General features: G+C 42.3%; 1 protein-coding gene across 1 annotated transcript; it reads left to right on the top strand.

Annotated features, from left to right (window-relative positions):
• The first annotated feature begins 7,994 nt into the window (after positions 1-7,994).
• Positions 7,995-8,672, top strand: LOC113114444 (uncharacterized protein DKFZp434B061). Its single transcript, XM_026281376.1, has 2 exons — positions 7,995-8,314; positions 8,374-8,672. The coding sequence occupies exons 1-2, from the start codon at positions 8,004-8,006 to the stop codon at positions 8,654-8,656; spliced, it is 594 nt and encodes a 197-aa protein (XP_026137161.1). The 5' UTR covers positions 7,995-8,003; the 3' UTR covers positions 8,657-8,672.
• The last annotated feature ends 4,043 nt before the right edge of the window (positions 8,673-12,715 follow it).

The following is a 12,715-nucleotide window of genomic DNA, read 5'->3' as shown; positions in this document are numbered from 1 at the left end:
TTATTGCCAGGTACATCTCCGCCTAAGGGCGGGCTATACTCACTTTCCGCTACGGAAAGGGAGGCCATGGAGAAATATATTTCTGATTATCTAGCAGCAAAACTCATCTGCCCTTCCTCTTCTCCTGCAGGGGTGGGATTTTTCTATGTGGGTAAGAAGGATGGTACCCTGCATCCTTGTATTTTCTATCGAGGGCTGACCAACATCACGGTAAAGAACACTTATCCCTTGCCATTGATGTCTTCAGCCTTCGAGAGACTGCAGGGAGCCTCCTTATTCACAATCATTTGGTCGGCATCAGGGAGGGAGATGAGTGGAAGACCACTTTTTACACCCCCAGGGGGCACTTTGAATACATGGTCATGCATGTCCTTCGGCCTGTCCAACTCCCCAGCAGTATTCCAGGCACTAGTTAATGATGTGCTGAAAGACATGGTCGATCAATTTCTATATGTTTACCTGGATAACATATTGAAATATTCTTTGTCTCTCCAGGAACAGGTTCAGCATGTCAGACGAGTGCTTCAGAGGTTGTTAGAGAATGGACTTTTTGTCAAGGCGGAGAAATGCATTTTTCATGCACAGTCTGTCCCCTTTCTAGGATTTATTGTGTCATCTGAGGGGATGCGCATGGATCCTGACAAGATTCAGGCAGTGATAAATTGGCCAACTCCAGATTCCCACAAGGCCCTGCAGAGGTTTCTGTGCTTTGCCAATTTTTACCGGCGTTTCATTCGCAATTACAGCCAGCTAGCCATGCCTCTGACTGCCTTGACCTCCACCATGACAACCTTCAGGTGGCCTAGCGCAGTTGTAAGACTTCTACCCAAACTCCAGCGGGGCTCCTTCAGCCGTTGTCAGTCCCTTCGAGATCCTGGTCACACATTGCGCAAGATTTTGTCAGAGGCCTCCCTGCTTCCCAGGGTAACATGGTGGTGTGAACTGTGGTGGACAGTTTCATCCCTCTGCCCAAATTACCTTCTGCCAGAGAAACAGCGGTTACTGTCCTAGACCACGTTTTTCGTATTCATGGCCTCCCGACGGAAGTTGTCTCTGACAGGGGTCCCAAGTTCATATCCAAATTTTGGAGAGAGTTTTGTCAGTGTCTTTCCTCTGGGTTCCACCCCCAGAATAACGGTCAGACAGAGAGGGTCAACCAAGAGTTGGAGCAAGGGTTACTATGTTTAGCGTCACAGAATCCGTCCTCTTGGAGTCAGCATATATCTTGGGTTGAGTGTGCTCATAACTCATTACCAGTGTCGTCCATGGGCCTATCTCCATTTGAATGTAGTTTAGGGTACCAGCCACCAATTTTCCCCAGTCTGGAATCCAAAGTCACAGTCTCCTCTGCTCACAAAGGGTCTGCAGAGGTGCAGACACATCTGGAGAACAGCCAGGGTGACTCTCCTCCAGGTGGGGTTGCGCACCAAGGCCAAGGCCGATCGTCACCGGTCAAAGCTTCCCATCTACATCATTGGTCAAAAGTGTGGCTTTCATCTACCGATATTCCACTCCGCTCCATTTGTATAAAGCTTGCTCCCAAATTCATTGACCCGTTTACCATCACCAAGATCCTTAGTCCGGTGATGGTCCGCCTGAAACTTCCTCCGGCATACCGGAGAATTCATCCCATTTTTCATGTTTCCAAAATGAAGCCCCTCATTCGTTCTGCTATTAATCTGCCTGCCCTGGTTCCCCCACCTCCGTGAATCATAGTTTGGGAACCCGCTTATTTGGTTAGTCGTATTCTGGACTCAAGGTGGAGGGGATGTGGATTCCAGTGCTTGGTGGACTGGGAGGGCTACGGTCAGGAGGAGAGAAGATGGGTTCCTGCCCGGGACATATTGGATCACTCCCTTATTGATGACTACAATCGACAGGTGACGCTCCTAGAGGGTGGGGTAAAGTCATGGTTTGCAGGTTCATCTGCTCATTCTGCATTGCTGCTCTGATTGTCTATCAGCGTCAGCTATTGCTGACAATCAATCAGAGCAGCGAAATGTGCGTCTTGTTCTGTTGGTCTACTTATAGTCCTGTGTTTATCTTGTCCTTCGTCAGATCGTTGTTACTGCTTCTCTGTTGTCTCGCTCTATGCTGTGTCCTCCAGTTCCAGTTGTGTTGGAGTTTCCTGCCATTAGTGCTAGTGTCTGGGACTGTTTACTCGAGTTGGCGGAGACTCGTACCTACTGTCTGACCTTGTTTGTTCTCTTGAGCATTTAAATAAACGCCATTATTTATTCACAGCTGGATCCAGTGTTTCTGTCCCTGACAGATATCCCATTTCCTGTGAACATATGCTCTACTGAATCAAAAACACCTGCTATATCATAATCAAATGACAGATCCCATAAGAAAAGAACATTTATTGTCTATCATTTCTCCTTGCTGGTATTCTGCATTGTGACCAAATGTAGTTTCAAATCTTTTAAGTCACAGCTTCTCTGATTTTTCTAGAGGGTTTGGTCAGAAATGTCTCGCTGTGTCTGGAACACAAAGAATGCTATCAAAAGATATACAGTATGTATGGAACTCAAAAGGAGAACTTTTCAAGAATCTCCATGCAGCTCTTTTCAACACAAATACATAGTTATCACACATATCATTAAATTTGGGCAATCTCCAAAAAAAAAAAAAAAAACACTATCTATGATAGTCAACAGTTCAGTTTACCTTCCATTTCAACTTTAAAATCTCATTCTCTATTCTTCAAACTCTGGCACGTGCTCACGATGAGCTGTCACTGTGTAAAAAGAGCTGCACCGTCATCAGATTCTCAAAGATGTTTTTGGTGGGGCACAGATGATCCAATTAAATCATGTCTTCAATGCCATACTTGCTCTTTTATGACCTTTATATAAGAACTTAGCTCATTTGTACATCCTCATGTTTTGTCACTGTCTCACCTGAGCTGACCTTCAGTCCTCCACCCAGCACATAAAATGATTTGATGAGCACAGCCATTTGCTTTCATTTACCTCAGCCGTTGTTGATGTGTCTACCAGCTTGTTTTATAGTGTCTTCAATTTCCCAGGAAACAGTAAAATCCCTTGATAACATTGCGATTGGGGAAGTTGCACATACATCAGCTGATGCAAGAAAGATGCAAGGTTCTCTGTGAGTAATAACTCGTAAGTAAAAGAATTATAAGATCAAATGACGTCTAGTAAAACACCAGTTCTGACAAAAATAAATGACTTCATCATTAGGATTTCCCCTACCTTCCATGCAGATATTAAAAGTGCATTTTGCTCTTATCAGGACTCATGCAAAGCCGATAGATGAAGAGCTTTTACGATGACTGAACTCAACCTTTTCAAAAGGTTCCACACCCTCCCCATGTTACGATCTTCTGCACATGTTGCTATTTTAACAGCACAATCAAATCAGATCCTGAACAATGATCAGTTGGGTTTTCTTGGCACGGGATTCACGTGTTGGAAACACCTGTTAATGCTAATGGTTTTCCAAAATATGATCCAATAATGCAATAATGCATCAGGAATAGATTTTAATGGCATTTGATGGAAAAAAGGATAAATATCAGCATCACTTGCACTGCGGACTTGATCTGGAAAGAATATTGAGTGTATTTTTGTAATTGTGTGTCTTGTAGTTGCTGAGATGCAAGATTATTTTTATGTTGTGATATATGTGGGACAAAGTATTCAGTATTATTCTTTGGTCCATTTTATAAGCCAATATTTGGGCTGATGGTTGAAAAAGATATGGGCCTCTATTGTTTGGTTGACATAGAAACGTGACTTTATTTATGTGACGTGAGCGTGACATGAAAGTGGTCTTTTTAGTCTTGCATGAGTCTTGAAAATCAATCCATTTCCAAGTATCTTTGATCATTGGGAAAATTCTGAACAGTCAATGGATAAATACTGTATATATATATATATATATATATATATATATATATATATATATATATATATATATATATATATATATGTTTTTTTTTTTTTTTTCAAATGTGCTATTAGTAGTATCTCTGGAAGAATTTTCATTTATATTTTTCATACGTTTTCATACAAATGCAAAAACGCTTTTTGATCTTTTGAAACATGCCTTGATAACACATGAATTTGTTGCTAGGCATGATTTAGTGCTCATCAGTAAAGTTATTAATTTTACACAGTTTGAGGTATCATTCATGTCTGTAGCATGTTACAGTAGGTTTGCTCATATCACAGCCCCTAAAGATGTCACAAATTGCATTTATTTTTAGTAGGAGTAGTAGCAGATGCTTATAGTGTTCCCTGAGTGGTCCACTTAATGTTACACCTAAAGCAGTCATAATTTGCAAAAGATTTGAGTACACAACTTTTCAAAAAGGTTTGATTATTTATTTGATTCTTGTTTAATAATAGGCCAACAGCAAAGAGTTATTTGTATCACAGTGGATGTTCTGAGGGAGAAAGAAATGAAAGGCATGCTGGGAAAGTGTGTGTCAGCTTCAGTTTACTGCTTCCACTAGGATACAGCTTGTTATGTTCTGGCCTCTTTGCTTACTCAGTGTTTATACTGTCTCCTTAGCTTTCCAAGTCAGGCCTAATATCATCTGTCAGTGAGCCACTTGGAGGTATTCTCTCACTGTTTTATCTCTTTTGTTCTCGTTTGACAGCTGATGCTATTGAGGTTGGGAAAATATTCTTCTAGTCACTGAGTGAGAGTGTTTTGACAGTATCTTGAGCAAAGCAAGTGAAGGATTCAACTCAAGAACATCAGGGCTCTGGGTTCAAATACCTATTATGGTGAGACTATTCAATGCAGTTTGAGGTAAATAAGCCAGTTTGATCACAAGTGATCATATTATTATGTTTACAATCTAGAGGCCATATGTTGCAAATGACCTGGCCTGCGTTTTGACTGTTTGATCATAAAGACCATTAATGGCAATGGTTCAACAATCTACTTGGTCTTAGGATGTTTTTGGGAAAGCACAGAGCTGCATGTCAGCTGCATTAAAGGGGTCATGACCTGAGAAATCATATTTGCCTTAATCTTGATCTTGAACACATAAGATGTGAATAAAATGTCGTCCTCTTATTCTTTTTTTAAATTTAAGCATTTCTTTAATCAATTTATTTAATCAAGCTCCAAAAACAGCTTGTCTGGATTATTGTGATGTCACAAGGGGAAAAGCACACAAGAGTGTGTGTGTTGGGGGGCTGGGGTTGTTTGTATGTGATTGTGTTGTGTCCTGCCACCCTTATGTGCATAACCTCTATGTGGATTAATTAAAGACTCTTTATGTTCATCTTCGCGCTCTCATTCTACACCGCACCTGTGAAAAATAAGTTAATATTTGTGAGCTGGGGAATTCAGTTTACTGGTCTGCATGTAAATGTGCTCATTGTCTCTTGTCTACACTGGATACAGTATACAGATGCACATTCAGTCACTGATGTACCCCATGCACTTGAGATTGCTGAGAACGAGACAAATTGAAGAGCAAAAGAACATGTATACAGCTGTTTGCATTTTTTGTACATAATTCAGATGAATCCCAGCATCAGGAACAAGTGGACAGTTTATGTTTGTTGGAGCATTTTACTGCAAAATGTTTTGTAGATTTTGTAGAAGTGCAATGGGTAACACTTTAGAATAAGGTTCCATTAGTTAATGTTAGTTAATGTATTAATTAACATGAACAAACAATGAATAATACATTTATTACTGTATTTATTCATCTTCGTTAATGTTAGTTAATGAAAATACAGTTATTCATTGTTAGTTCATGGTAATTCACAGTGCATTAACTAATGTTAACAAGCACAACTTTTGATTTAAATAATGCATTAGTAAATGTTGAAATTAACATGAACTAAGACTTATAAATGCTGTAGAAGGATTGTTCTTGCTTAGTTCATGTTAACGAAAGTAGTTAACTAACATTAACTAATGGAACCTTATTCTAAAGTGTTACCGTGCAATGTAATGGAAAGTTCACAAATTTAAGAATATAATTTGATTATGCTTTGTCTTTAAATGATGCAGCAGCCCACTTCAAACAGATAATTTCTGAGAGATCTTCAGAATTAGGGTTGGAAAATATTAAAATGGTTAAAAGAAATCCATGTCATTAAAGGAAACTGTTTTGTTTCCACTATCTAGGCAACAATAAAGAAATTTAAATCAACTTGGGATGGTGACAATTAACCTGGAATAGTACCTGTGTATGCATTAATCCACACACTGTGAGGAAGATGGTTTATGTAGCCAAACTTTCTGTAAGAATCGCAGTTGAAGAATGCAGATGCTAGTAGGATTTACTTATACAGTATAAGTGCAATTTTGGGAAGATTGCCATAAAAAATGTGTCACCAAACAACAAACTCATGCACCATAGTTGAATTTGATGTATACATAAAGATAGCCATGGAAAGTGCCTCATTCCTATTATGTAGTATTTTTTCATTCAAACCTTTATTTAACCAGGATAAAAAAAACTCCTTGAGATTAAAAATCTCTTTTACAAGAGTGTCCTGGCAAGGGGCAGCAACGTAGTTTCAAATAAATACATAGACTATAACAAGTAAGTGCACTGACACACTTTCACTCATAATATTCAAACAACGTCATCATTTTTTATAAAAAAAAAAAAAAAACCTGGGTCCTAAATATATTTAAAAACAATGACAGACAGACTGGCTTTCTGCAAGGTCCTTTAAAAAGCCTTTAAAATAATTAAGTGAGACCAACTCCTTCAACTGTAGTTCCTTCTGAAGCTGATTCCATGCAGATGGTGCTGCAACATTAAAAGCTAATTTGCCAATGGTGTTTTTATATGGGGTTATTTAATGGTGTGGGGCCTTTAGACAACTTGTTGGAATACATGGCCAAAAAGCACCAACAGATAATTGGGCTTGTGGTTGCAGTAGATCTTCCAACAGGACAGTGATCCAAAGGAAAAGGGTTTAGTGACCACAGAATGAAGGTTTCCATGGACAGCATTCTCGTGACCCGAACCTCACAGAAATCCAGAGGGATGAGCTGTGCATTAGCCCTGCGATGATCTGGCCATCCAGTCTGGATTTTTCCCTTCATATGGCCTGGGACACAAGCTCCAGCATTCTGACGAGCCTACATAGGACAAACGGTTTGGAAATGTTCCCTCCAGTCATAATGTCATTATTGTCAGGGTTCTGTCACTTCAGTCTAGTGTTATTCATGGTTTTGTGACAGAGCCCTGATACTCTCCTCATGTCATTGTTTTCATGTGAGCATGCGGCTTCGAGACTGCTCGAGCCGTGCACTCTTGTCCGCTTGTCCTGTTTCTTGTTGGAGCATGGTGATCGGCACTCATGTTTTGCTGAGTTTCGGTTTTGTGTCGGGGACCGGCTTGCGATTGGTTAGCTGGCCATGTGCTTGTGTTTTTGTTTTGTGTGAGCACATGGCTTTTGTCTTAGTCCCTATGTGCCATGTGCTCCCGTCAATTGTCTTGACACCACCCATCTTGTTACCTGATTATTGATGATTATTGATTTTCCCCACATGTGTTCCCTCGTTACCCTCCTCATTAGCTCCCTATTTATTGTCCTTGTGTTTGCAGTCTGGTTGCTAGTTCGTCGTTGAATATTTGTCTTTGCCTGATTATTTGTCTTGCCTTGCCTTGCCAGTCCAAATTTGTCTGTTTCCCTTACGGGGTAGTTTTTGTTTGTTTATTTTATTATTACTACTATTAAAGAGCCCTTCTCTCTGCATCATTGAGTCCTCGCCTCATCCCTCTACCCAAACCCTGACAGTACGAACTAGCCAGTATGAGGACTCAGCGGAAGAAGGGTTTGCACCGTCCACCAGCCTCCACTCTCTCCAGCCCCCACTATCAACACATGCTCCAGTTTAAGACTTTGATCTCTCTCCATCAACAAGGGACTGGTGTGAGGGATTTTGCCCTGGAGTTCAGTGGTACTGCAGAGGGATTGGAGTTTAATGATGCGGCCCTCAACGACCTCTTCAATTACGACCTTGTTGAGCCTCTCAGCTGGTGGAGAATGAGGGGGCTGGACCACCTGTCATTTGGGGAATTTGTGGAGTTCGTGGCATGTTCCCCAGCTAAGGAGGCTGCAGTGCTGCCTGTGGTGCCCGTCAAAGCTGCAGTTCCCCCTGTGGTGGATGAAGGAGCTGCAGTACCCCCAGAGGTGACTTGCGACACTGCAGAACCCCTAGAGGTGAACGAAGAGACTGCAGCACCTCACTCTTGTAGTCGGAGGAGGGGAAAGAAGAGAAATGGCTCTTCCCCGCCACTGCCAGAGGTGCCTGCAGTGCCCCCAGAGGAGCCTGATGAGGCTGCAGGCCCCCAGAGGTGCCTGATGAGGGTGCAGTGCCCCCAGAGGAGCCTGATGAGGCTACAGGCTCCCAGAGGTGCCTGATGAGGGTGCAGCGCCCCAGTCTCGGAGATGGAGGAGGAGAAGGAGAAAGGCTTGCTCCATCCCACATGGCCCTGAGGCCATTCAGGAGCCCCCTGCTGGCCTGGAGACCATTCCAGTCATGCCCAAGCTCCTTGCCCTGCCGGCGCCCCCCAAGCTCCTTGCCCTGCCGGGGCCCCCCAAGCTCCTTGCCCTGTCGGTGCCCCCCAAGCTCCTTGCCCTGCCGGTGCCCCCCAAGCTCCTTGCCCTGCCGGCGCCCCCCAAGCTCCCTGCCCTGATGCCGACTCTGTCTAAGCTCCCTGCCCTGATGCCGGCTTTGCTCTTGATGAGTGCCTTGCCAGTTTTGCCCTTCCTATCTGTCGGGGTCCCTGTTTGATAGGTGGCGTCCCTTTGGAGGGGGGCTAGTGTCAGGGTTCTGTCACTTCAGTCTAGTGTTATTCATGGTTTTGTGACAGAGCCCTGATACTCTCCTCATGTCATTGTTTTCATGTGAGCGCGTGGCTTCGAGACTGCTCGAGCCATGCACTCTTGTCTGCATGTCCTGTTTCTTGTTGGAGCGTGGTGATCGGATCCCGGCACTCATGTTTTGCTGAGTTTCGGTTTCGTGTTGGGGACCAGACACTCGCGCTCCATGTTCTGTTTTATTGTGGTAACGTGTGGTCTCAAAGTGTTGTCTTGTATTGTTGCACACAGCTCGAGTTATTGGCTGTGTGCTTTCTTGTTCTATTTTGTCTTGTGCTGTCGCACGCAGCTTAGTTTTTACTGGCTGCGTGCTGTCTTGTGTGAACACGCGGTTTATGAGCTTGCTCATTAGCTGTGTGTTTGTGTCTAATCCAAGCACATGGCTTGCGATTGGTTTGCTGGCTATGTGCTTGTGTTTTTGCTTTGTGTGAGCACATGGCTTTTGTCTTAATTCCTATGTGCCATGTGCTCCCGTCAATGGTCTTGACCCCACCCATCTTATAACCTGATTATTGATGTAATTTTCCCCACGTGATCCCTCGTTACCCTCCTCATTAGCTCCCTATTTATTGTCCTTGTGTTTGCAGTCTGGTTGCTAGTTCGTCGTCGAATATTTTTCTTTGCTTATCATGCCTTGCCTTGCCTTGCCAGTCCAGATTTGTCTGTTTCCCCTACGGCGTAGTTTTTGTTTGTTTATTTTATTATTACTACTATTAAAGAGCCCTTCTCTCTGCATTATTGAGTCCTCGCCTCATCCCTCTACCCAAACCCTGGCAATCATGACCTAGTAGCCTCTGGCGGCTTTCTACATCTAGGCTACATGGAAAGAAAATCTTATTATTATTGAAATCTTAAGGATTTCCAAACGAGCATACAGGACCTTGAACATTCCACCACTCAAAAAACACAATGATGGTTACATTCAACATCAAATCAAGGCAATGAGATAAACAATAATAAAAATGTCAAAAAGGCTGCTAACCCCTAGTGTGGAATATGGCCTTTTTTAAAGTGTTCTAATCACACACAAATCTGTAGCAGTCATTAAAGGGTGTATGTCAGTATAAAATCACTCAGTTCCTCTTGACCAATGCCTTCTCATCCCACACACCTGCAGTATACATTACTGAGTGGATATACAGGGAAAAGAACTGTGTGTGAAAATGGCTAATCTTTCCAGACAAAGTGAGAGTGTAGTTGTGTTCAGTGCACTATTAGCTGAGAGCCACAGTGATGCAGGGCTGCTGGGGACGAGACTGTATGTTCAGCTGGCTGTGCAAGATGTTTATGCACCCCCCCCCCCAGCTCCCTGTGTGCAAAGGAGCTGCTAACACTAACCCAGTACTCCCATTTCTGAGGCATATATGTACCCAGCTGCCCTGCTCATTTTCCAGAGCTCTCTTCTGGTGCTGGTAGCACACACTAGGTTAAGTCAGCTGTCTGTCTGAATGTGGACAATAAAGGGCTGAGTACTGAATGCATGTTTAAGTGCCACTCACTGGACATTTCACTTTGAATCTGCTACAATACATACAATAAGGTACATAGTATTGATGTAGTAGAAACTTCGCCACAAGGACGCTTTCATTGAGCTTGGGTTGAGCTGTGATGACTGTGCTATGTTAATTACAACATTAGTACATTAACTGTGAGTAATTGCTCTGATACTCTTCAAGTGAAATTAGAAAATGAACCGGTGTGGCCAATGCAAAGGTATTTTGAGTTTGTTTCTGTGGGTTAGAATTATCAAACGTTCTACCATTCCACTGATCCAAGATGCAGAGGCAATATGAAAGTGTTTCCTCTCTGAAACCAACTTTAATGTAAACATGCCTCATTTCAGAATCTATATGAGCAAGGCTTGAGTGGAGTGTGGAAAATGTGTTTTTATTTTGTTGAATAGGACACATCTGGATGCAAAAGTAACTTGTACAAGTTTTAAGACCTGGATACTAATGGAGAAACAGTGATTAACAGTATGCTTATTACAAGTTCCATCCATGAAGAAACCTAAAGTTAAGCACTTCACCAAAGGATTTTACAGATCACTCCTTGCTGGGCTCAAACCACAGCTGCCTAACAGTTTATTAATTGTTTACACAAATCATTCCATGATAAAAACTAACTGAAATGAGTGGCAAAATAAAAGCTGATTTACCCCATCGAGACACTGTGGTAATGCAAATTAGGCATTTTCTCCAATCATTTTCCCCAGTTTCACTGAATGACCAAACGTCTCCCGGCTTAATGTCCCATCTGTGAAGCCCATCATATGAACCCATCCCATTTATTCCAGGAGTTTCCTATCTTTATGAAAAAGCCATCACTGTCACGCTTCTTAATCCCTAGGCTTTCATTATTCCTGGGAAGTTTGCAGTCACCATAGAAATCAAAAGAACGAAACAGTAAAACAAAACAAGAAAGGGGCAATCATCACAGAAAGGAAAAAGTGGACAAAGAAAAAAGAAATACAAAGAAGGGAACAATCGGGAAAATTCTCCAAAGGTCAAAGCACTGGTTTCGAGAAAAAAAAAAAAAAAAAGCCAGCCATGAAAGTGTCAATGTGCAGTGTGTGACGCACTGCTGAAGCTGGGTTCGCCTGCTGTAGCAAATGGGTCTCAGGGGCTCTTTTATTTCTGAAGCTTGACTGCAATTTGGAGAACGAATACAGTGGTCCCGTGCAATGATGTGCCAAAGTTGACAGCCTTCTGGAGGAGTGATACAGGGGTGGACCTATACACCCCATCCTATGAGTTGATCTCCAGAGGTGTGCATCCAAGCCGTGCTGCTTGATGTCGCCGCCGCCCATGTTGGGGGCCCATCCGAGCTGCATTTAATTGCAGCGACACTCTCTTTCCATCGACTCGGCTCAGACAGCTGATTTATTCCCAGGCAGGGTCTGGTCCCCATTGATAGACCAGTAAATGCTTTGACAAGAAAAGTGTTTCTAATGAATTGTGGCCATAGAAACCAACAAATCAAAGCAAGGAATGAAAACAAATTGGTTTTGGGGGACATCAAAAAGGATCCAAACTGCTGAGACAATTTCCCCCGATAGCTACGGTTGTTTGGCCCGTAATAAGAAACGATTTTACAGAATGGTAACGTAAAATCATAATCTGCTTATTGTGAAGTGTTAATGGGTGAAACGGAGGGCAAAAATGTGGCATGCTTATGAATCAGCCAACAGCCTTTGTTCACTTACAGACCAAAACCTCATACACCCACTGAGTGTCTAGGTGAAAAGATCCACAATTACTCTTCATTCAAATGTCAGGTTGTGAAATGCCTAACACCAGTGAGATAATGAGATAAATATGTATTCTCCATACGTTGATTCTTCCATGGTAGCACACATGTATTTTGACCCTTTTGTTTTGAGTAAAATGAAGACAGTGTTGCAGGTATATCTAAGGCTCAAGTTAGTGAAGGGAAACAATCGTTGTTTGCTGCAAAATTATTTTTTTTGTTAACTTAGTAACACGTTTTTGAGTCTTCACATTAGGGGTGCTATTTTTGTAGTCAGCAGAATTTTGCAGCTTGTGTAGTGTTTCAAATTAGTCGCTTATGCAATTCCATTTGGTCATGTGTGAATTTATGCATGCTAATTAATGCAACTGAAAAACACAAGTCTTTGTGGCAAATAGTAAAATCTATATGAGTTGCTCAATGTTAGAAATTGTTACACAAGGAGACTCAGACACAGAGAGTTAGAAAAATACAAGTGTTGTTTATTTAGAGAGAAGAGGTTGATGGTAATGGCAGGTAAGTAATGAAGTCAATATCACTTTAGGGAAGATGAGGAATGTAATCGTATAACTTGGGGTTCACAGGAGAGCGTGAAAGGGGGACTGAGGACACCTCAGACGAAGGGG

The sequence above is a fragment of the Carassius auratus genome, chromosome 14 (genome assembly GCF_003368295.1).
Source record: "Carassius auratus strain Wakin chromosome 14, ASM336829v1, whole genome shotgun sequence".
In the NCBI taxonomy this organism is placed as follows: domain Eukaryota; kingdom Metazoa; phylum Chordata; class Actinopteri; order Cypriniformes; family Cyprinidae; genus Carassius; species Carassius auratus.
This window is presented reverse-complemented; position numbering and strand designations above follow the sequence as displayed.

Coding starts and splice junctions, on each gene's coding strand:
- LOC113114444 (XM_026281376.1), top strand. CDS start 8,004: ATGAGGGGGCTGGACCACCTGTCATTTGGGGAATTTGTGGAGTTCGTG. Junction 8,315..8,373: donor GAGGCTGCAGGCCCCCAGAG/GTGCCTGATGAG, acceptor AGGCTCCCAGAG/GTGCCTGATGAGGGTGCAGC.